Here is a 22,792-nt window from a genome sequence, read left to right as displayed (position 1 = left end):
TTTGGTAAAAAATTTTCTCGTTGCGTCGCGTACGCGTTGTAACTTTTCATTCAACTGAGAGTTATCTGCGAGTTTTCGGCTGATGGCTGCTCAATTTGTTGAATGATTGGCGTTGCTTATGATTAATTAGCTGTTCGAAAGTGTTGATAAATTGGTCGGATCAAAAATACCATCAATCACTTTGTTCGCCTTAGATTAGCCTTGGCGACTTATTTAAGTAAACACCTAAACTTAAAAAAAATGTTTGTTCAGTTCCTTGACCTAACCTGGGGTTTTCTTCGGATGTGCATGTATGCTGGGCGTAACAGCCCAGATCCATATATGACAGCGCACAATGAAAATTGACTAAAAGGTCCATGGTGGCCTCGTGTATTAAGGCAGTACTGAAGAAGTCATGCGAGCAAGAGGTTGAGCAACGTTTATTGAATCAGACAGCGCCCTTAAGGGAAGCAGGTTTTCCTCATCTTCTCATCACTCCAGTACGTGAAACCATCCCGCAGAAAGATACGTTTCGAACCAGCGCGCAAAGGTAAAGAATAAGACGGCAGACCAGCGCACATGGTACCGTACGTGCACAAGTTATCACACGACCTAATTTTTTTTATTTATTTCATACTACACACCTAGTTCAGGTTCAAGTAGGGTGGCTAAACACAACATAATACAATGCATTAATGAATCAAGCAGGGTGATAAGACACAATAGTAATACAATCAACCAATTAATTGAAACAGGCAACAATCAGTTATTGCAGTCTGTTAGAGTTCGGGGAAAAAGGAATACTTGAATACATCCGTCCGTGCAAAATAAGATGTTAGTGAATTCGAATGATGGTGTAGAGTAAGCCTAGACGTTGAACTATACAGATAGGATGCAGGATTAATTGATAAATCTTCAATAAAAAACATGGAAATAAATCGAATTCTCAAGCTTTCCCTTCGTTGCTCAAGGGTTTCGATGCCATAATCACGCATTATTTGTGAGGGGAATCATAATACAACAGACATAACAGGAATTTACTCTTCACCACCCCATGAAAGATATATGCAGTGTTCAGTAGTGTGAAAAAGCATGACAGGCCCCTGTGCACTAGCATTCATAAAGCTGTGTTCACCCATTGCACGCACAACGTGATTTACCACATACCGCCAAGTTGCGGTAAATTATGCACACTACAAATGCGACAGTGTTTTAATAATGTAGCACGTCAGCACTGCACTAACGTCAAGAATCAACACGGAAGCCATTTACGGAGCCATTGTTGTAAGTGCGCGCGCAATCCCGTGTTTGAGATGACGGAGATCCTTGGGAACGGAAAATCTAGAAGTGAGAATATTGGAGGCGTTTATTTATTAGAATGGTTGGAGATAGCTGTGTAAGCGCGCCCTCCCTTGCTTTATCAGAAAACGAACTTGCTTTTTTTTTGCCCGATATACTAAGATTTGTTCCCGTTGATGCATCTGCGTGCGCGTGCCTATTCTGGGAAGGATATATGAAGGTTGGTGTAATTCTTCAAATGAAAATTCTGTTGGCAGTCAGAGCTTGTTCTGTGGCACTTGTGTGTCCTTGTTTTAGTCGCGCTGCTCGAGCTTATAGCTCTCTAACGCCAAACGGCGGCACCCGATTATGAGGCACGCCGCAACGGGAGGAGTGCGTATTTATTTTGCCCAATTAGGGGTTCGCTAACGGGCACCTAAATTTAAGTAAACACGATCACTTACGCATTCCTCCCCCCTCGGAATGCCGCCAACGCGGCATGGACCTCGCGCTCAGCAGCGAAACTTCATTGAGCTGACGAGTCGAGTCTATTTATTTAAGCGACGTTGTGCTATATAATTTTTCGTCATGGCACTTTCTGATGGGCACGTAATGCATCAGCTGCACCGGACGCCAGGTTTTCTTTTGCGATAGCATAGGACGCTAAAGTGCAATATCCGAGATGCCCGAATGATATTGCATGTTACCGTATCTTGAGCTAGATGAAGATTTACGTTAATAATTCTAAATGGTGAGAAAGCTAAAGTGGCACCATGAGTTTGTGCTAGTTCTGCTGTAGGCATTTCAAGCCGTTTCTTGGGATATTTTGTGTAGTCTTGCAAAAGCAATCGGTGACAGGACGTATTGTGTTCGAGAATATGGCTGACAGCGTTTACTCGGACATAGGTAATATTTTATCGGCAAAAAAGCACTACATTGTATTCCAAAGAAACCAATTTGTGAACCAAGAAGGTTTAGAGAACATTCCCATGCGAAAGTGGCTCAAATATTAGAAAATCGCTAGAAACTTGTTACGCCCCATTAACGAACGGGCGCTGAGATTACTTGACCACTGAACTTCCAGAAATGGTTGTTCGGCGTTCCTTTCCTTCAGCAATATTGAACACTTTCCGAAAGAATTATTCAAATTTTCGTTTTTGCGAGGATATTTTGATTGTCTGAATTATTTTCTGTTACTCTTGAGACTCGCGGTCTGTATTTCGGGTCTGAAGTGACACTATATTCATACAGATGTCGCCGTTGTAATGATTACGCCTCCCTATATCACACCACATGGGCGTGCCCCAACGAGAAGGCGGCCCCGCAAGTACCCAACCCCACACCCGAGCAGTGGGAGGTCGTACTGACTAGTTCGGACCCTCGTAACCAGCAGCAACTGGTGCGGCGGGCCCGGGAGACAGCAAGAGCCGCAGGAGCCCTGGACTAAAGACACCTGCTTGTCCTTTCTTTTTTTTTTAAATAAATGTTTCTCCTCCTCCTCCTCCTCTCGCTCTCTTTGTTACAAAAATGTCTGGCGTTAATTAGTTGAAATCAGGTTCTCCGTGCGAAGGGGAAGTCCATTAGAGGTCGATGCCCAATGTGTATTTAACCTAAGCACTTATATATTGATAATTGCGCTTCGACCACAATGGAGGCAGACAGAAATCACTTTCTTGGCAGGAGAAGTGGGCAGTAATGTCGACGTAGAAGCCGAACACAAACCGATAGTACCAATTCTGAGCCCGCGGCCTCAACGCAATACTTTATTGATTTCTTTGTGAAAGGGCCCACGAGCAACATGCTGTCTTAACTATCGCCGCTGCTTTGACCTCTGAGTGTCTCCTGTTCAAAAGTGTCACTGTTGCCTTCCTCAGAGGCCAGCCTCAATAATAACCACAAATAACATTCCTCATTGGATGATGAAGCTATTTGAGCTGCTCCTTCGGACACAAAGAATTTACAGCAGGCAGTCTATTGTGGAATTGTCCCGGACTGCACACAATAGTTCGGCTACACCCAACCCGCCGTACTGACTACCATCTCTGGATCTAATGCCCGCATCATAGATCCTTGATAGAAATTTTCTCACATAACCAACTATACGATGTCATGTACATGGTGTTTCAGCAAACACTTTCAAAAATCTTTAGAAGTGGCCTGTGGCAGATATCACAATTCTAGTTTATTAGCCGGTCTACTCGAAGCGGCGGACAATACTTGCAAAAAAAATTGAGATGCAAAATCGACTAATTAATAGAAATTCTCTACGTAAGTTTTTATCTAATTACATTATGGCTCATGTTGCAATTTACAAATTCTAGTCGTGGAGTTCGCAAGGCGGATCCACTTAGAACGAATTTTCAAGATGACACCAGTTTCGAAATATAAATTCCCGAACTTTGTGGAGAAATGCATGGGCGTTCCAGTTATCTTGTTAACATGCACTGAAGCACACAAGTAACTGGAACGCCAATCCATTTCTCCGCAAAGTTCGGGGTTTTTTATCTCGAAACTGTTGCAGTCCTCAGAATTTGTTCCAAGTGGATCCGCCTTGCGAAGTACACTGTTAGAATTTGTAAATTGCAATATGGGTCATAAGGTAATCAGCTAAAACGTAATTAGTTAATTGTTGCTAATTAGTCAATTTTTCATTTCATTTTTTTTGCAAGTAGTGTCCGCCGCTTCGAGTAGACCGGCTCATAAATTAGAATTTAGCTGTCCGCCACAGACAACCTGTAAAAATTTTTGAAAGTGTTTGCTGAAACACCCTGTATATATCTTGCATGCTTTTAGCGTTTCATGCCGCAGGGCAAACTTTCTAATAAAAAAAACTATTTCTTTTTTTTTGATAAATATCGCAGCACTTCTGTGACAAAAAGAAGATATCACCGGCCATACAATGACGAGGTGGCGGCAGTTTTCTTTTTACAACTCAGATGGATTAACAGACAGTGGAGAGAGAGCGAGAACGAGCGAGAGATAAAGAGGTAATCAATCAATCCTATCGAGGTTTGCCGATGACGTACCTATCACACTGCCCCTGATGGGTATAAATGGGATTATATGCCCGGTGCACGTCACACCAACGTACAATGCGCACCAAACACTCAACAACTTGCAACTTGCAACTAAACTCTCATCGTCGTCGACACCATTGACTCTAGGAACGGACTTTGTACTACCTACACACACGAAACGGTGATAGGCCACATGACAGTGAGTCTTGCCGCGATAATCTGCACTAAGGTGACTTATCGTGGTCCCACACGCTTCTTCGCCGTTTCGGTCATTCGGAACGACACCATAAAAGAAACTTTCATCCGAAGTAAAAGAAACGTCACGAAATGTGACTTGAGAAGAAGACAAAGAGATGTTCATGCACGGGATTACCATTAGCAGCAGAAGCAGAAGAAGAGGATCAATATTGCTTGGCCACTCGAACGTCGGTTCTGCTACCTCGGAGGAGCAAAACAGCTGAGGTAAGGCGCTGAGAAGAAACATGACGTGGCCGCGGAATTTTTGGTTGTTGAGCGCGTCCGCCTGGCGGCTAGGCTGACAGCGAAAGTATTTCGGTAGCAGCATTTATTTTGTAGTAAGGACATGGTTGCTGGACAAGTCGAGGAGAAGATCAAAGCATTATCAATGTACAGTTTAGTTGTAAAACGAATACCGGCTAAGAACTATCCTCCAAATGCGCCATGAGAGATAGCTATACCCGCTAAATGACCGAGGCATTAGTTAATTAAGCAAGCAGATTGCTTATGTGTAAACTCCATCACAATGTAACTATAGTTAAGCGAAAAGGCATGCTTTAACAAGAACATGCTTTTCGCACGCAGAGTGTTTGAGGATAGAGAATAATTTTGACGTTTTTTGTCTCGTGAGAGACTCCTCACGAGTACCTTTATATATGCACAGTCGATATCATATTGCGAAAAAAAAAACTGTTGCTTAATTCCCTGGAATCATCACGTAGTACATGTTTGAATGTTTACATTGCGTACCTGTGTGCCCTATGCTGTGTATTCACGTATACTTGTGTACATTTGTTTTCTTGGTTCACTATTTATGCTCAATCATTGTGTAATTGTAATACTTAGGTTACATGCAATAACTAAGCAAGCAAGTGAGTTAATAAATAAATAAATAAATAAATAAATAAATAAATAAATAAATAAATAAATAAATAAATAAAGCTAACTAACCAAATAAATAAACAGAATAAAAAAGACGACAGAAGTCGATTACTCGCTAAGCCCATCCGGGTGTATAAAACGACCAGGCTTACGCGCGCTGCTAGAACTGCTAGGTTTGACATTTCTTGTGATGTGCGCGGCACTTTCAGAAATCGCAGGGAAAGAGCACCAAGGTGGGCCTCGTTACGTTGGACGTCGCACGCATTTTGGAAAGGACCGCGTTTTCTCTTTCTTTCGGCGAAGCGGCGTCATGGCGGCCTCGCGCAAGAAAAAGCCGGTCAGCAATCGCCCGCCAGTGACGGGCACGCCTTCCGAAACACTGACGCCAACCGTGAGTGAAGGATTCGCAGCCATATATTTCACGCGTTCAGCGTTGCCGTACACCACACAAGGCGCGTGTAGTATGGCACCACGTTTTCTTTTAAGATCCATCGCCCAAGGTTCGGCCATGCGGCGCTATAGCGCCTCATGGCCGAACCTAGGCCTAGGCCTAGGCCTAGATCTAGAACTTAGGCCTCGAACCTAGGCCTAGAACTTAGGCCTAGAACCTAGGCCGAACATAGGCTCGTTATAACGAGCCTATCTTCGAAATGTGGCCCTATAGCTGTGGGTGCTGACGAAGACACACTGTTGAGCTTAACTCGTGCGGAAGAATTATACATGCTAAAGTTCTTGCATCCACTTGGCCCCTTGCTTATCCATCGCTTTAACAAAAAAAAGTTATATTTACTCTTGAGCCTGTAAAATAACTTTTTATTGTACGTGACAGCCAGTTCAAACTATACATGCGATGATACAAGCCGTAGTTTAGGACTTTGAATTAATTCTGACCGCCTGGTGGACTCTGAAATATCCGACACGACAGCAGCAGCCATCAAAGTTTATTTCATGTGATTTACGAGTCGCCTATTGCAGATACCAAATAATACCTTTCCACGAGAAAAAGAAGAAAAGATATATACAAAAACAGTTTCTCCCCTACTACAATTCGATCGTACTCCTTAAGGGTAAGGACAAAACAGCCGTGGGACAAAATAACGCACTTAATTGTGCAATTTTTTAACGTGTATAGGGATGAAATACTCAACTAGAACACGCGGAAGCGTACTCATTTGAACAAAGATCAAAACCGCGAAAGGGATTTCGCTGTTTGCATCGCAGGTCAGTATTGTTCTCCGCCCCAAAAAACTCGAAACAATGGCTATTGAAAAGACGAAAAATAAATAAGTAAGTAAAAGAATACCTGTGACCTTTGCCTATAGAGGTGGCGGTTTGGCTGGTCGCAAAGCTATGCGGCATTTGGTGACTCTGGTCATGTTCAAGCGATGAATTTATTCGATATAATGCGCATTGGCGCATGCAACGGTGACCTTCACGAACGCGCGTGTTTAGGCTTGTTCGTAATTTGTGGTTGTCCTCAAGAGCACAAAGGCAAGCGACGGTGCGGTTAGGGCGGTTTCTACGTCCATTCTATGGCTTCGCACTGTAGATTAAGCGTTTATATTTAGAATTGAAGGAATATGACAATTGAGATTTGTTATAGGGTAAGATTAAAGCAGGAGACAATCTGCAGCTCTACTATGCAACGCTCCTTTCCGGTTGCATCACTGCACTTTTTGTGAAGGCTTTCTCAGGCTGTTCATTGGATGAACCCTGTGCACATGAGGAGCGAATGCACCTGTGATATCAAGGAGCTCGGAGCGCCGACAAGTGGCAGTAACGTTGACAACGGAACAGTGTTGTAAATAGGCCGAGAATTTCTCGCGCGCCTTTGTTCAACGTAGAATGAGCTGCTTCATAAACGTGGCGACTCCGTTCGGAGTGCTTTACAATTATGTGACGCTGTCAGTGTATGACTGATTGATGGGGTTTATTAGGCATACGTGAGCAAGCAAGCGTCCATGAAAGAGGTCATGGCTATGACCTTAACCCTTTGAGGGTCGAATTATTTTGAAGAAAACTTTCCCGGGTGGTCAAATTATTTTATTCCGGATATTGAATGTACAAGATGTATAAAGTCGGGAATAAATAGTAAAAAAAATTAGGGAACAGTATTTTGGTGTCGGCATCACTCAGAACTGCAATATGTTCAATAGTATTTTAGAGTGTGGTACTCCTTGAAACACGAGTCTCCGCGCAGCCGCAGAGAGCGAGAATACCTCATGAGCGGCGGTGATAAACGAGCTAAGAGCCGTGCCAATCAAGATAGAAATCAACTTCCGCCACCCCCGCGATAGCGTGCCGACAAAGATAAAAATCACGTTTCACGCGCCTCCGTTGCGGCGGAACCGAAACCGCGAAAGCGCGTTGCCGCTGAGAGCGAGAATACCTCGCGAGCGGCGGTTATAAACAAGCTAAGAGCAGCGCCAATCAAGATAGAAATCAACTTCCACAGCATTTGCAAGAGAGTGCCGACAAAGAGAAAAATTGCGTTTCGCGCGCCTCCGTTGCGATCACGCGGCGAAACCGAAACCGCAAAAGGGGTGTGGCCGCAGTCTGCGCGACGCGCTGAAGCTTGAAGTCAGTTCTGTTTATCTCCCCAAGAAGGTAGCACAAATTTCAAACGCTTCTTGTAAGACCTAAGAGGTGGCAGCACCTCCCAGTAAGCGTGCATCGTCATTATGGCGCGAAATTTCAAACGGAGGGTCGAAACCGTACCCGTACGGCAAAGACCTTGCGGGACAGAAAACCGCCGCCGTACATGTACGGCAAAAACCGTCAAAGGGTTAACGTTCGCTAAATCTACGTATTGGCGAATGTTTAAAGCGAAAAAAAAAAAAAAACTAGCGATAACCAAGACGCAGGACCAGGAGGAGGCATACACAACCAGTCGTTCGGCTAGTGTGTGTGTGGGTTTGTGTGTGTGTGTGTGTGTGTGTGTGTGTGTGTGTGTGTGTTTGTGTGCGCGCGCGTGTGTGTTTTCTCCTGGTCCTGCGTCTTGGTTTTCGCTAGGTTTCTTTATTTTTTCGCTTTAAACGTGAACCAGCTGGCCGAGCAATTTACGCTTCTAAGATACACGAATGTCATTGCATTCCGTGCTCACAAAAAGAAAGGTGGCCGCCATGGTCGAGAGTCGAACTGGCGACTTCGTGCTCGGCATCGAGCTGCCATAGGCACCGAAACACCTAAGCCTGGGGCGAGCCTCCAGTAAGGCGTAAACGAAAATTATTCTCGTCAAGCTTACGGAACATTAATACTGTTGAAAAAGCACGGAAGCGTATTTGTCGTTGCCCATTTGATTTTCATTATGTGTCTGTTAATGACCATGTACTTCGATTACATCAGTTTTACATTTGGGTTTTATATTAAAGCGAAGATTTCTTGGCGAACTCTCGCGTATTTTCCTTACCGTGGTTGCTGTCTGGGAGCTGCTGGTGCTGTCGTGTCAAATAGCTCCTACGCAGCGCAGGGCTACCATTTTCAGCGCCTTCCTAAGCGTAAGTCTACTCTTCTCGTTTTCGATGGAATTGCTCATGGCAGGAAAAGAAATGCTTAAATATCCTCATCGCACCGAAGACACGTCCTCAACAGTTCAATTTATTTTTTAAATTTGTTACCTTTGTATACCTACTTTCTTAAACATCAGACCACAAAGGGATGTAGTGCATACTTGTATCATGCCAACGCCAACTACGTCTTTGAGACGACCGCTGAGCGCGGATGATAATTTCCGCACTATGGCACATATAGCCACAATAGAGGATTGAGCAAGAGGCGGGTGATACAGCTAAAAAGAAAAACGAGGTGAAGTGTAGAAATACAAGCCAATATGTTAGCTGTCACATTTCGTGCAGCACGGGTGCGCTATACTGCATACGCGCGCGTCAGCTTCCTTTACGCCAAAGACGCAGTTATGAAATAAACAAAATTTTAGCATTTGAATAACCACTGCACGAAAACTTCGCTTCACAGAGGTTTTCAAGATGCGCGCTGGATCTGGATAACGTTTTTTTTTTTAATTCTTCGCTTTGCACGAATTATTTTCTTCCTGCTCTTTTTTTTTTCTCTTCTATATGCGCCTACAGGAAGTTGTTCGCGGGCTTCGCCTCTGCTATCTTTACAAATGGGCGAACTTCAAAGGCTACGGCTTCGAGGTAAAAGCCGACAAGAAGGGCCAAGGATTCGTCATCGCCAAAGTCGACATCCAGAGCCCCGCTGATATGGGCGGCTTGCGCAACGACGACAGGATCATTGAGGTATGACCTACGGGTTACCCCGCCCCCCTTGTTTTTTCTTTTTGTGTGTAAGGAATATAACAGTAAGGCAAGGCGTATGTATGTCCCCTGATGATAGTCATTTTACTGGAATTTTCCGTAACTCCTTCTCTCAGAAGAGGTAGTTTTAGCTTTGATAGCTTTAGAAAGTAACCCTGATAGCGGACAAAGTAACAGCAATGTCGCGAAAATTAGAGCTGTTCATCAGTAGTTTTGAACCGTGACCACTGCCAGCGTGGCGATGTATAAATTTACAGAGTGGCAGTACCTGAAGTCGCCTGTAACAGAACAGCAGAGAGAGCGGCATATTTTGTTCTTACGTAATAAATTCTCAGCAAGCTAAGAAGTAATACGTCGCTTTATGCAGCTACATCGCCATCTTTCACGATTGCGTTCATTTAATAGTTCTGGATAAATGTTAAGGTGCACGGATAAAACTACTTTATATGACCCACCGCGGATAACTGCGTCACAAAAAGTCGCATGTCAAGCTATAGTAGTCCGTATACCACACATTCTACCGATTAATTTCATGCACGAAGGCTGGTAATTAAGTGCCTTAAAGGTGAGCGTTTTTCCCAATGTTGGCCAGAATGAAGGCTGGCGCTAACCAAGGCACGACGATTATGCTGTGATGCGACAACGTTTTATGGGCATTGGACAAGAACCTGACAAACTTTTTTCACTCATTTACTGCGGTACCCATTGAAGGGCACCAGATACGCGTAACCGATGTCGTTAGACAGAAAGCATCAAGTTCAATAGTAACGGCAAGCGTTTGATCACTGTTTTGAAACTCGTTCCAAGACTGCATTCAAGGCCAAGAAGGGGAGAGGTGGAGTGCACGCAGCATGCGTCTGAGAACTGGGTGGAGAATTAAAACGGCAGTCGGGTGGTTGATGCGTGCATTCCTGATTTCGCGAAGGCCTTGCCCGCCCCCATACGGTCCACTTTGGTCCGTATGGTCCGTATGGTCCATACGGTCCATACGGCCTGGTCCACTTTAGCGGAGGCTCTTTGCCTTTTCACACGCCTTCCGAGTGTCACCGTTGCTCGCTCCACGCATTGCTTCGTTGCGTTTCATAGAAATAATTTGTCTCTTGTAAAGGAATTAAACAATACAAAAGAAAGCTATATCGAGGGTAGAGGTTATGCCAGGATAGTTCTTAACGTCGCACTCTGACGACAACGCCTCTAAGGCGGAGCCGGTGACAGCTTTGTGCCTGATACATTCGGTATGCTACAAGCACGTAATGAATAGTAATTTCCAGTGCATTTTATTTTCGAGACAGCGACGACTGTCGGTGTTCTTTGTAGCATTTCGTTGGTTCCAATTCACTTTCTAGGGGTCCTCTCCGCTCCAGATTTCTTTCCTAATTTCTATATACAGCAAGCCACTGGCGCTGAAGGAATTGAACATTGCTGTAATGGTCTGAGCTTGAATGAAATCAGCCGATCATGAAGCATGCGCTAAACTTCGTGAGCCCTATAGTCTTGTTCGGCTAAACGCGCTGGGACGAGCAGGGTGACAAGCTTGCGCTTGGTGCCAGCGGCGCGTTTACGCTTTGTCAACGGCTCAGACATGCGAGATACGCGGCGTCTTCCTGACCCCCGTGCGTATGCGTGACCTGCGACAGAAAAGTATGGGGACTGCACCTGGGTACTACGGAGGAAAACACGCCTAGGCCTGTTTGTCCGTAGCCGAGCTGTACAACGCTGCCGCTGATAAATACTCCAGAATAAGCGATCCATATACTCCAGAATGAGCTATCCCTCCATTCGTCTTTTGAGGCGGAGCGGTCGCAGGAGCAAGCTCGTTTGAGTAGTTCGAATACGCGTTCGGAATATTTTTAGAGCGCAGCTCTTGGGCGCCCGTTCCTGCGTTGAGTGTCGGCGTGCCTCGACTTCGTGCCTCGTAACCGAGCGAACGAGCACAGCGAAAGATGAAAGGGAACGCGGAGAGCAGCGGTAGATGAAAGAAGAGAGCGTGAGGTGGGAAGCGGAGGAGGAGGCTACAGTGAAGCCATGAGGTGGAAAGCGGAGGAGGAGCATAGGGGAAATGGCTTGCGTATGCACTGAGTTCCCGGCGGCCACAGCATACGCAGCCGCGTGGGTGATCTCATCTACGCGTCCAAGGAGAAGGGGGCGGGGTGGCGTGAGGTGGGGAGCGCTACGCTCGTCCGCGGCGTCAGCTTGCTGAGGTCAGTCCGCGGTACCAGCGTGTGTGACGGGGATCACTGTTCCTGTAGGGGGCGATGGCGAGCGCTTGCGAGTAAAGCTCGATGTCACACTCCCCTGGATGTTGTCGCCGCTGACACCGGCGGCACGACTTACCCACGTCGACGGGCCACTCTCGTCGTTGGTGGAACGAAAGCGTCAGAAGAAAAGCATAGGGTCGCGCAAGACGGGCTGTGCGGAGACGACGGCAACGATGTGGCGTCAGAGTAGCGCGCGTCTTCTGTATAGACAGAAGGCGCTGAATGAGCGGAGCTCTGTCTGCGGCGGCTGCTGTGAATGGCGCCCACGCGCTGCCCACGCACTCCCTCTCGCAATCTCACGATTAGCGAGGCAGTGGCGCCAGACGTAGCACTGTTTACAATGCGCCGCACGAGAAGAGTCGTCCGCACTTACGCTACTCACTGAGTTCTCTTCCTAACACAAAAACATGTACCTATATAATCATAATACAAAATATTGACAAGCGAAATAAAAACGCTTATAGAGCGGCGCTAACATTTTGAATTAGGGAGTATCGTAATTGTCGGAGAATTCTTTATCTGACAAATCACGCATGCGCACAAACGTCGGACAAAGCTGGTGCAGCACTCGCGTGTCTGTGTCCTTAAAGAAAAACAAAAGTGGAAATACGCGCCCCAATGTGCCATGGTGAGGTAACAGCACGAAGGTCTTTCGCAATTGCTATCGGCCACTTGCTGGCTGCTATTTGCTCGACCCCTCAATGCTGCACGCGCATGGGCGCTCTCTTCATCGCGCCCGCCTCCAAGCCGCTACTTCCGGTGCTTTCTTGGCTCCTCCTCTCATTGTTCCACTCGCCGGTGCGGGTTCGCGCTCCACAAAGAGACGTGGCTTGGTTGCGCTAGCTGTGCTATGTTGGAAATAGGACTGTATACCTTGGAATATACGAACTGGAATTAGAAAGTATAAAGCGTAAGACGAGCGTAAGAATGCAAAGGCTCTACAGAGCCAACAAAGGTATGCGATGCGTACCGAAGCGATGGGTCGACGAGATACGTGCGGCCGTGAAGCGCGAGCAGCAAGAAATGCTATGTGTGGCCGAAGAACAGCGGCACGCCAAGCGAACGGCCTGTGAACAGGCGGCCGAGACGAAGCGGTGCCGATTAGACAGCGCGGAACGCAGACGCATACTTTCAAGAGTACTTTGCTGAAGACGAATTTGGTCCGGAATTTGGTGTCTGCGACCCTCTGGCTCTTATCGTACGTCGGCAGGGTGTCACGGCCCGCACATTGTTCTCGAACGAGTGCTTCCCCGGGAGAACGTAATATCGTTCGGACTTTGCTCCACGTAGAAGCAGAGAAATGCTTCACATTGACTTGGGTAATCATCGACGATTGTTTCTGCCGCACTTTTCTTTTACTTGAAATATTGCTGCATTATTAAAATTTAGCCTCCCTTCGCACCATTTAATCGAACACACCGTGATTACTTTTTCGAACGCCTTGGTGTCTCTACGCACTACGCACAAGGCGCAGAACCGTCGGGCACAATGCGAGAAAGAAGCTCTTGTACTGCGACGTGCTGATAATCATCGTTCGCCAAGTTCCCGCTGAGGCGGTGGTCATGGAACTAACCTTCGGCAAAAGGCTGTCAAAATAGGGCGCGGGAAGATATCTCGACCCTAATTTTGACTTATTTTTTGTGCGAACATACTAGATGAAAGTTATGGCACCGTGAGTGGAGTGACTGTGCTGAATCTTTTTGCGGGTTTTGTTGCTTCTCATAGGCCAATAAAGTGTACAGGACAAATGCGCTTAGAAGAAAGCAAGTGTACTAAACGGTCTTAGTAAAAATGTAAGGAAGACGATGGGAAGTTGTAGGAGAAAGTACGTATTTTATCAAGGTGCTCTTGCGTGATTGTAGAGATCAGTTAATTAGATATCATATGTTATGTATGGTACGATGTAGACAAACTTCATCATTTACTTTAAATTTGAAAGAACGCCACAAAAATGTACAGACCTGTGGTCATTTTTTTAACAGCCGTGACACACTCTAGAGTTGGACTTTGGATTATGCGCTCATTCTACCGAGAGGTACCAGCAACAAGCTTTTCGAAAGCCGGTCGGTGTCTAGAAATATACAATGGCGGTGGATCATCTGTAAGCGATCCGCTTTAAAAAAGGTAAAGAAATAAATTGCACAACCGCACAATTATTCTTGGCCATGATATGAAACCAATCCAACCGCTTCACGGGGAGACTCGTTCTAACGCCTCAGCTGACCAGGACGCAAGCAGATGTCCACGGTCTCTCTTTGCCACTTTCCGAACTCCTCATTAGCTCAGGCGATCGAGAGACTACCTCACTGTAGTACTGGTCCAACCGGACCAACTGAGGTGCTTACTTGTTGAGGGGACCTATTGACTTTCTTCTGAGCGTTATTCTGTGGTTGGATCGAGTTTGACTGTGCTCCGTTGCATCAGAGCTATGTCCAGAATTCCGAGCCTATTTCAGTCTGCATGCGGGACGCAGGTCAACGGGACGTCGGTGAACGGCAAGACGTACCAGGATGTACTCGGCCACATCAATGAGGACCCGACCAAAGTGCAGCTGCTTGTCATCGATAATGAGACGGACCAGGAGTTTGCGAGACGCCACGAGGTTCCGAGCAGAAAGTCTCCCCGTTTGGTGCACAAAGCGGCGCCTGCCGAGATGCCACGCCCGACTACTGCCCGAGAGCACAAGTCAGGGGTGAGCATCACACCGGGCCTCCTCTTAGCAATACACAAGAAGGCGCAGTTTCGCCCGAAAGACGAAACATCGATTACGATAGCAAATTAGCAAACAGCCATACGAAGTAAGAATAGTACTTTCATCGGCCGTATCAACTTGTAAACATCCGCTGGCTAATTCAATTAATAAGCAGGATGTCAGCGTGCACTGTGATTGCAGCGTGCACACAGGGATTATGCATAACTTGACCGAAAAAACCAAATAGTTCTTTCTAATTCGACGCCTTTTTGCCATTAGCCCTCGGCTATTTGCCAAAAGTTTCCGTGCGGCACCCTTTTCACCTGCCTCTCGCGCGATGTCACAAAACCGCAAAAGCTTACCGCGTCAAAGTGACGCGTACGCGTTAAAGATGCATTAATATGCCGAACAAAACAGCATTTTCTTCTGAATAGCCGCAGCCTGCCCCGTTCCGAAAGGAATAAAAGATGGCTGCTGCCGATCGCTCCGGCACTCGCTATACTCGCCCCTGCCGGAGAGCATGGACTTATTTGCGTGTAATAAAACTTTTTGCGTGGCCGTGTAACGTTTTCGAGAACTTTCGGCACGTTTACGACCTCGTTCTGCCAACTCTTCTTTGCTGAGGATCCATTTTAGTGTCATTCTTATGCTTCCGTTGCATGCCGCCGTGATTGTCGACGAGCCAGCGCAAGCTAAGTAAGAGAAAGCGGACCAATCACAGACGCCGGCCCCACCCTCTTCATTCGGTTATCAATATTCAATGCAGCGGCTCGGCCCCATCGAATCCCTCTCCACTTGAGCATGCTCCTCACCTCTTGTGAGCCAATTAGATAAGACAAGCCGCACAGTGCAGGCAATGTTATTCGTTTTTCAAGCAAACAAAAGTGACCTCCTATGAACGAGGGGAGCATTTTATTGGCTTGTTCAGACAATCCTGCGGATGACCGCCCGATGCTTGCGTCGGCGCTTACGCAAATTTGACGTCAGGAGATTGGAATAGTTTTATATTATACGGCCCCCAGTGCCTTCCAGTGTGAAACCAGCGCACTTTTTGACACTGGATCGCACTGGGGATGCTGGCGCTCGCTGGGACTCACTGGGACACCAGAGAGAACGCTGGATAAGAGCTCGGTCGCACTGAATGAGACGCTGGTTCCACTGCCATGACGCTGGGGCGCACTGGTTTGTGCTGTATAGACGCTGGTTCTCGCTGCAGTTCGCTATATAGTTTGCACTGGAAACTGCGCTGGTTGTGTTTGTGCCGCGCTGGTTGCAGTACACAAAGACGAGTGTTGCTGAATATTAAATGACTTATGCAATTTCATCGCTTGATACTAGTCTCTTGTTCTAAATAACGGTATATCTTGGGGTCATAAAACTCTATTTCGCGTCGCAGCTTGAAATAAAGTTGCGTAAGCTGCCCTGTTTATGCATGCACATTTGACACCGAATGTTACTTTCGTTTTTTTGCATTTTCCCTTTTGACTGGGCGGATAGCTAAATTCTTGAATTAAACCACGCAAATGCAAAGGACGCCGTGTTTTTTAGTAGTATGCACGTAACATATGACTGGGAGTTGTCGCCGTTGTCGCAGTGTTGTGGAGTGGACATGAAATCCAGAAGTCGTTCAGATCGAACGGACCCCGAGTTCCAAGCCTACCGCTGGTTGATGATATCGCACCGATAACAGAGCTGAGGCGATTGGTGCGCTTCCACTTTCCCTATTGTACTAAAGAAGGTTCTGAGGCTAAAATACACATATTTTAGCTTTCGCCAGTTATCTGCGCCGAGATCGGTCCCCACCGAAGCTTAGGCTTAGCGTATCCGCCGAGTCCGTCTGCACGCTATCGGCGCGTCTGGGCTCCGGAATCAACAAGTCTAACAAGGATAAATCACTCTTTATTTCAGGTTTCGCATCGGTGTTCTGAAATAAACCATTTTTTTTTTGTGTCTACAGTGCCAGCACAAGAAGCGATGAGCGCCGATGTGACGCGTCATAAATACAGGTATATGTGCTTTCGCCGAAGGCTGCCAGCGCTAGCCTGCGCTTCTCTGATGAAGATACGACTAGACAGACGTGTCGATCAAAACGCATCACTGAACTAAGAAAACGTTACATATCCCTTGCGTGAAGATCAAGAAACGGCTATTGAAATCGGCTGTAACAGCCCAGACAGCCTCCCGGGTCGGCGGATCATTAAGGACCTTTTTCGAAGTTAAAATACCAATCGCAAGTGAAAATCGATGTTGTGGCACTTCCAAGAATACTACTGAATACGGACAGCAACTTTTTCTTTCTGATACAGGCGTGAGTTTTAGTTGCTGGGCGATAGCGCATCTACCATGTATGTGCCAGACATATCTCTGTGAAACTAAAACTGCTTCTCAATCGTGACATGGCAAATTATCCGTCCATTTCCATCTGATGGCGTGGCTTAGTTGTAATGTACCGGGCTTGGGACCTGTGGCGCCTACAATCGAATCCTGGTCGAAGCATTCTTTATATTGCACCAAGCGCTCTCGGTTGCTTTTGTATTAAAAATATATATATATGCAGTAGGCAAGCACCGCGTATTTAACGCGCTAGACCTGTTTTTTCGCACCAGTACGCCGCGCCTGCCCAGCGCCCCAGTATCCAGCGCGTGACACTGGGCCCATAATCTGGCGTGGCACTGGACATTGGATATGGGGTACTGGGTTTTGCAATAGAAATATAATTGCTATCGCAATAATAACAATACACTGTGACTACAAATCAACACTCTATATTGTGTGTACAACCTTGGCCTATATACTCGGGCTTTCTCATTATGGTGCAAAGAGCGCAAGTGGGAAGCTGGTTAAGGAGCATATTGTATTCATTAGCTGTATAAAGGCAACGCATGCGCTTAACACATGCGCTCAACAAGCGCATTATATATCAACGAAAACAAAAACAAGAACTAACGAACATCGCACACCGCCGCCTCAGCGATATATGATTGAAGCAGCGGGCTGTGACGCATATGCGCCACGTCACAATCTGGTTGCAGTACTGCGAAAGGTACGAGGCGTACACAGGCAATAGCCTTGCGCAGCGGTATATATATAGTCCCGGGCGTAACTAGCTGATTATTGGCTACACTAGAGAGATTTATTTTTGCTCGCTATAAGATACGATAGAGCGATATATGACATGTTAGCACATTTGCGCATGCACATCGTATACCGAGAATTACTGCGGCAGTTACCGCCGGTAACCGTGATATAGCAACCCTAACCATGGCAACATGGCTCCCATACAGCGCCGACCACCTGCCTCGATCCGAATTCGAGCTTGTTACTGGCTATCCGCCCTGTCAGCAAGAAACAAGCGGCAAAATCCGTCATTGCTATGTCTCATCTCAAGCTGAGGTCAAATCATTAGGTATGTTTGGCTGTTCGTTTTCACGCTGCTGGGAGTACACACACGGCGCCGAACCATAGAACTGGGTTAATTTCTAGTTCGCATGCGGCGCTACAGTATTAGCATTGGGGAAGCGTTGACGATGCCCAATGCCATAAAAAGCCTAATTGTTCACTGCGTAATTAATTTACTACCCCGTTCTACCATGGTACGGGACCATGGTTACCAGGCTACCAGGTAGCTGCAGGGAAAGTGTACAGGCAAAGTAAAGCCCTGCTGTCGCATGCGTGTAAACGCTGCTTATGGTTACGGCATCAAAACAATTTTTGGGTCAGTCCACCAACTATGGAGCATGTAACGGAATGGCAAGCAGATGCTGAGCAGACGACGTGGCGCAGTTGAGCCCATCATGAGGGGCATTCGGTCTTCCTATTGGCTAAGAATTCGTGTAGATTCTGCAGTGCTGCAACTAGCTTGTGAGATGAAGTATAGAGAGTGCTGTTATGCAGAGGCATAGTTGTGCAGGAAACATGGAAATGACGGACATTACATATATTTCTTTAAAGGACCAACAACTGGCACGCGTCGGAGTGCGCCAACAAGACAACGCGTCGCGCCGGTTGGATGAAAAGGGCACGCAGCTACAGTATAAAACGCGCGCTCCTCGGCTGCATTTTACCATTTTACCGCGATAGCTTTAAGGGCCCCTAATGCTGCTCAGGCCTCGTACGTCTTAATCAAAGCAGGTGGAATGTCATCAGGACCCCACGAAGAAGACGGCTTTAAGTTCCTCTGAGGCCGATAGACTTGAGTCCAGGGAAGGGTGATTGGAAAGCTCTCTAACTCCATCACTGTGCACTTCACTGTACACAGACCCGAAGTGGAGGGCGAAGTGCAGGGCGCGACATTTGCAACAGGTTGGCTGTCACCGCTAAGTGCAGTGTTATCTTGTGCTATATAGATGTAATGATTACGCTTGCAAAGATGTTCAGAGAGTGTCCTGTACATTTTAAAATATATATGCCAGTGTTCCTGTTTTGTACGCTGTGCCTTCCTGTGTGTGCGGTCTTTAAGCTTTAAAGCTGTTTTCAGTTAAACAGAAAACCAGTGGGGAAATGGAGAGCGTGTAGCGCCTTTTAGCTGTATAAGGTTCCTCATTCCATGGTGAAGAGCATTCGTGAATGCCGTGACTTGGTCATTAACGTCTCCTAGTTCTACTACTGAAGACTAGTCCGCATTATTAAGATGTTGTTAAAGATCCACGTAATCTCCGCTTGAGAAATTAAACGACCGAAGGGTTGCTGTATCCTTTAATCTGTTGCTGCTAGGTATTGCTAACTGCAATGAAATATTAAGCAGGGGATGATATTTATCTGGCTCGACAAGGGGAAAATCGCCGCAGGACACATTCATAGCTTCTGCGTTACTAAGGCATAGGTCTAGTACATTGCCACAAGATTTCAGGATATTGTTAAATTAGCACTGAGATGTAAACGACATAAAATAATGTAACGAGTTGCAATTGGCAGATAGGTGATAAGAATGGGCTGAAATTTCACCCGTTGGCCAGGAAATGCCAGGTGCAATAAAATAACCAATTATGAGTATCTTATGCTTAGCATGGGCCGATATAACATTTTCATAGTGACTAGAATAGTCATGTACGTCTCAATATTCATATCACGCCCAACATGATATTCCCTACTAATAGCCTATTACTACCAGCAGCGAAAATCTGTGCCCAGACACATCCCGTTGCACGTTCTAAATCAGGGCGCTGAACGGATCTGAATGACTGATTGATCGCAATCAGCACCACACCGCCCTTTGATTTCGGTGAAGAAAGATCGCGATCTCGTCGGAAAACTTGATAAGTGGGCGGCAAGTATGAACTAGATGGTATTCCAGGGCACAATCGGGTCTCTGGTAAGGCAATGATGGGGAAACAGGATGAAATAACGTTCGAGAAAGATTAGTTCACCTTTGTGCGCAATTAACGAACATTCTGATAGAAAACTCTCACATCACTGATTTTTGTTTTCATCTCGCTGAACATTTTTCAGTATCATTGTATCGTAAAGTTCTCCTCTGAAGGGCTTGTAGAAGCAACAGCGTGGCTGCAGTGAAGGATCCCTTAGACGCTAGTAGCAGTGCTCATTAACGGAAGCATGAAATGACGTGTAGGAATCGTGCTTGGTATTTAGTCGAGTGCAGGTCAGAGGCTTTGCACCAGCTGCTGATAGATGGGCGGCAAGCTGTAAGGGATGGGTGTCAGGCGCAAGCTTTGTCACAAGGATAGCCCGAGGGCGCACAGAGTGAGAAATAGTAGCAATCCCAGCCGTGTCAGAGCAGCCGGCACTGAATGTTGACTTTCGCTTCAACGTTGGCTGACTGGCAGGTGACAGGTTCACTGAAGCAGGTATAGGCACAGCAACTAGACATCAGCGCGAGCCTTCGACGAAGCAGGCCGATCCAGTGCAGGAGGTAAGCGCGGCAGGTGGTCAGCGGTCTCCGGCGAAGCCGTCCGCACAGCATTGGCGAAGCCAGGAGGGGGAGGGATTGGGGGGGCGAACCCCTCCCCCCCCCCCGAAATTTTCCGGCGAACCTCCTCCCTCCTCCTTCCAACGAAACAGAAAGTTTCAGGAGGTAGGCTCCCAAAAAGCGACATGGATGAAAGGGAAAGTGTGAAGACCGACGAGGGGTTGTCATGTCACGGTACCTAGAACTAGTTTATCCAGTTTGCCCACAACAGCTGTCGTGTCTCTAGTAATAGCATTTCCTTGCCTTCTCACGTCACCTTTTCCCTATTCCCCCCCCCCCCCCCCCCTCCTTTTTATGGAAACTGCGAGCGAAGACTGGCAAGGCTGTTAATCACCCGTTTTGCGACTTGGTTCTACACACACTCTGCCTCCGAGGCCAGTCGCCTAGCTGAGGTTCACCTACCATGTGGTAACACGTGCTGCTTCTTGCGATCCTAACTAAACGTCTCGGCAATTTTCAGAATAGAAGGGTGTCAGGAGAAACGACGCTTCCAAATCTGTCGGAGCTACTGGCCCTTTTTGTATACGGACGGAACTTATGCAGGTGCTAAGAAGACCTGCTCTCATCGCGGCATGTTCAAAGCAACGCGTCTGTTTTCACAGGGCACCCACAAGGCGCCCGCCCCGCCCAGCGACAAAGTCATCGCCATTGAGGAGCTGTCTAGCGGCTCCACACCACCCGTCGAGGTCGGCAAACTAGGGAAGAAGGCGAAGCCCGTCAAACCGAAGTTGGCGGCGAAGGGCGGCGGCACAGCCAAAGCAGCCGAGGTGTCGAAGGCCGAGGCCGAGCTGCTGCAGAAGTTCGTGCGAGCCCGAGTGGCGGAGAGCACCGAGGCCGACTTGGGCAAGGCTGAGGACGACACCGATCTGGAACCGGCCGACCCATCCGTGCCCCCCGAGGACACCAAGCCTCCGCCTTCGCTCGAGCGCCGCGGCATTAACGCGTTCTCGGCGAATACGACGTCCGCATTCCCGTCTACGCCACCGTACTCCTCGCCCGAACTCGGCTACTACGGTGGATTCGCGGACGACGCACCGACAGACTCGGCCGGCTATTACTGGACCGACGACCAGTACCCCTGGGCTCCTCCCTCGTCGCCCATGTACGCGCCGCAGTTCAGCGGGCCTTCGTCGCCGCCGTACGCGCAGTCGCCCGCCTACCCGATGTCGCCGTACGGCGCGCTGTCTCCCATGTCCGGCGCGGGCGGCTACGCGCCTTACGCGGTTCCGGGATCGCCGTACTGGCCTCCGCCTATGATGACGCCGATGGTGTCGTACCAGGCACCATACGGGCCGCTAATGCCGATGCCGAGTGCCTACGGCTACCCGTACGTGCTGCCGAGCTATCCTGACTTCTCGTTCTATTCGGCCCCTTACCCGAGCTACCCACCGTTCCGGTACGCTGGCGGACCCGATCCGAGCGACGTACAGGCTGAAGAGGGCGGCGCCGCTCATGCTGCGCCGCATCAGGCAGGCTCCGCTCATCCCGGCCGACGGAGAGAGGCGAAGCCACGTAAAGAGAAAGCGCAAGAGAAGGCCAAAGCTAAAGGCACGGCCTCGCCTGCGCCACAGGGTCACAAGCCGGACCAAGGGCCGTGACGTGGGGAGCTCTAAGTGCAGTTCTCTTTCCCGTTCTTTCAATGTCGCCGTACATGTCATTCTCGCAACTTACGCGCACGTCGTCTTATAGCAGATGCTATTGAGAACGGCGAGAAAATGAGGACATAGAGCTGCTTGCTTGCGTAGAGGTGCATGGCTCCGTTTTGTGTCAACCGCATATATGTTGTATTTTTGCGACGTACGCGGTTCAGATGTTCGGCGTTTCGTGTTTGACTCTCGTCTTCTGAACTCTCTCGCAAGCGCTGTTCACTGGACTGTCTCGAACGAAGACACAAAGACGAGTGTAGGCGTTCGGATGACCGGTAAAACGCGTCTGCGGTCTTGCTGGGTCTGAAGAACTGCGACGGTAACCGAATCAGTAGTAGCGTTAAAATACATGAATGTGCTCCGAATTACATGTTAGCTATCCACGGCAATCTCCACCGGAAAGATAACGAATATTACGTACAAACCGGAATTTTATTAGTAGATAGAAAATGCTAGCTCGAGATGGCGCTCGTACGCGCCTTGCGAGAGCCAAAGTTCACGCCTAAATGACGTAGGACACGTATGTCGATGACGGGAGGGCATATTGCATAAGCCCGTGGCTATAACCATTGTACGATGCAAGCTTACAGCGAGTCAGTATAT

General features: G+C 47.6%; 1 protein-coding gene across 1 annotated transcript; it reads left to right on the top strand.

Moving 5' to 3' along the window:
• Window positions 1-5,115: 5,115 nt before the first annotated feature.
• LOC126525297 (uncharacterized) lies at window positions 5,116-22,554 on the top strand. The gene is made up of 4 exons (XM_050173319.3): window positions 5,116-5,784; window positions 9,479-9,649; window positions 14,399-14,617; window positions 21,146-22,554. Exons 1-4 carry the CDS (start codon window positions 5,584-5,586, stop codon window positions 22,139-22,141), a joined length of 1,587 nt encoding a protein of 528 aa, XP_050029276.3. The 5' UTR covers window positions 5,116-5,583; the 3' UTR covers window positions 22,142-22,554.
• The last annotated feature ends 238 nt before the right edge of the window (window positions 22,555-22,792 follow it).

This window comes from Dermacentor andersoni, chromosome 3 (genome assembly GCF_023375885.2).
Source record: "Dermacentor andersoni chromosome 3, qqDerAnde1_hic_scaffold, whole genome shotgun sequence".
In the NCBI taxonomy this organism is placed as follows: Eukaryota; Metazoa; Arthropoda; class Arachnida; order Ixodida; family Ixodidae; genus Dermacentor; species Dermacentor andersoni.
The sequence above is the reverse complement of the archived record's forward strand: the minus strand, read 5'-3'. Positions and strand labels throughout refer to the sequence as shown.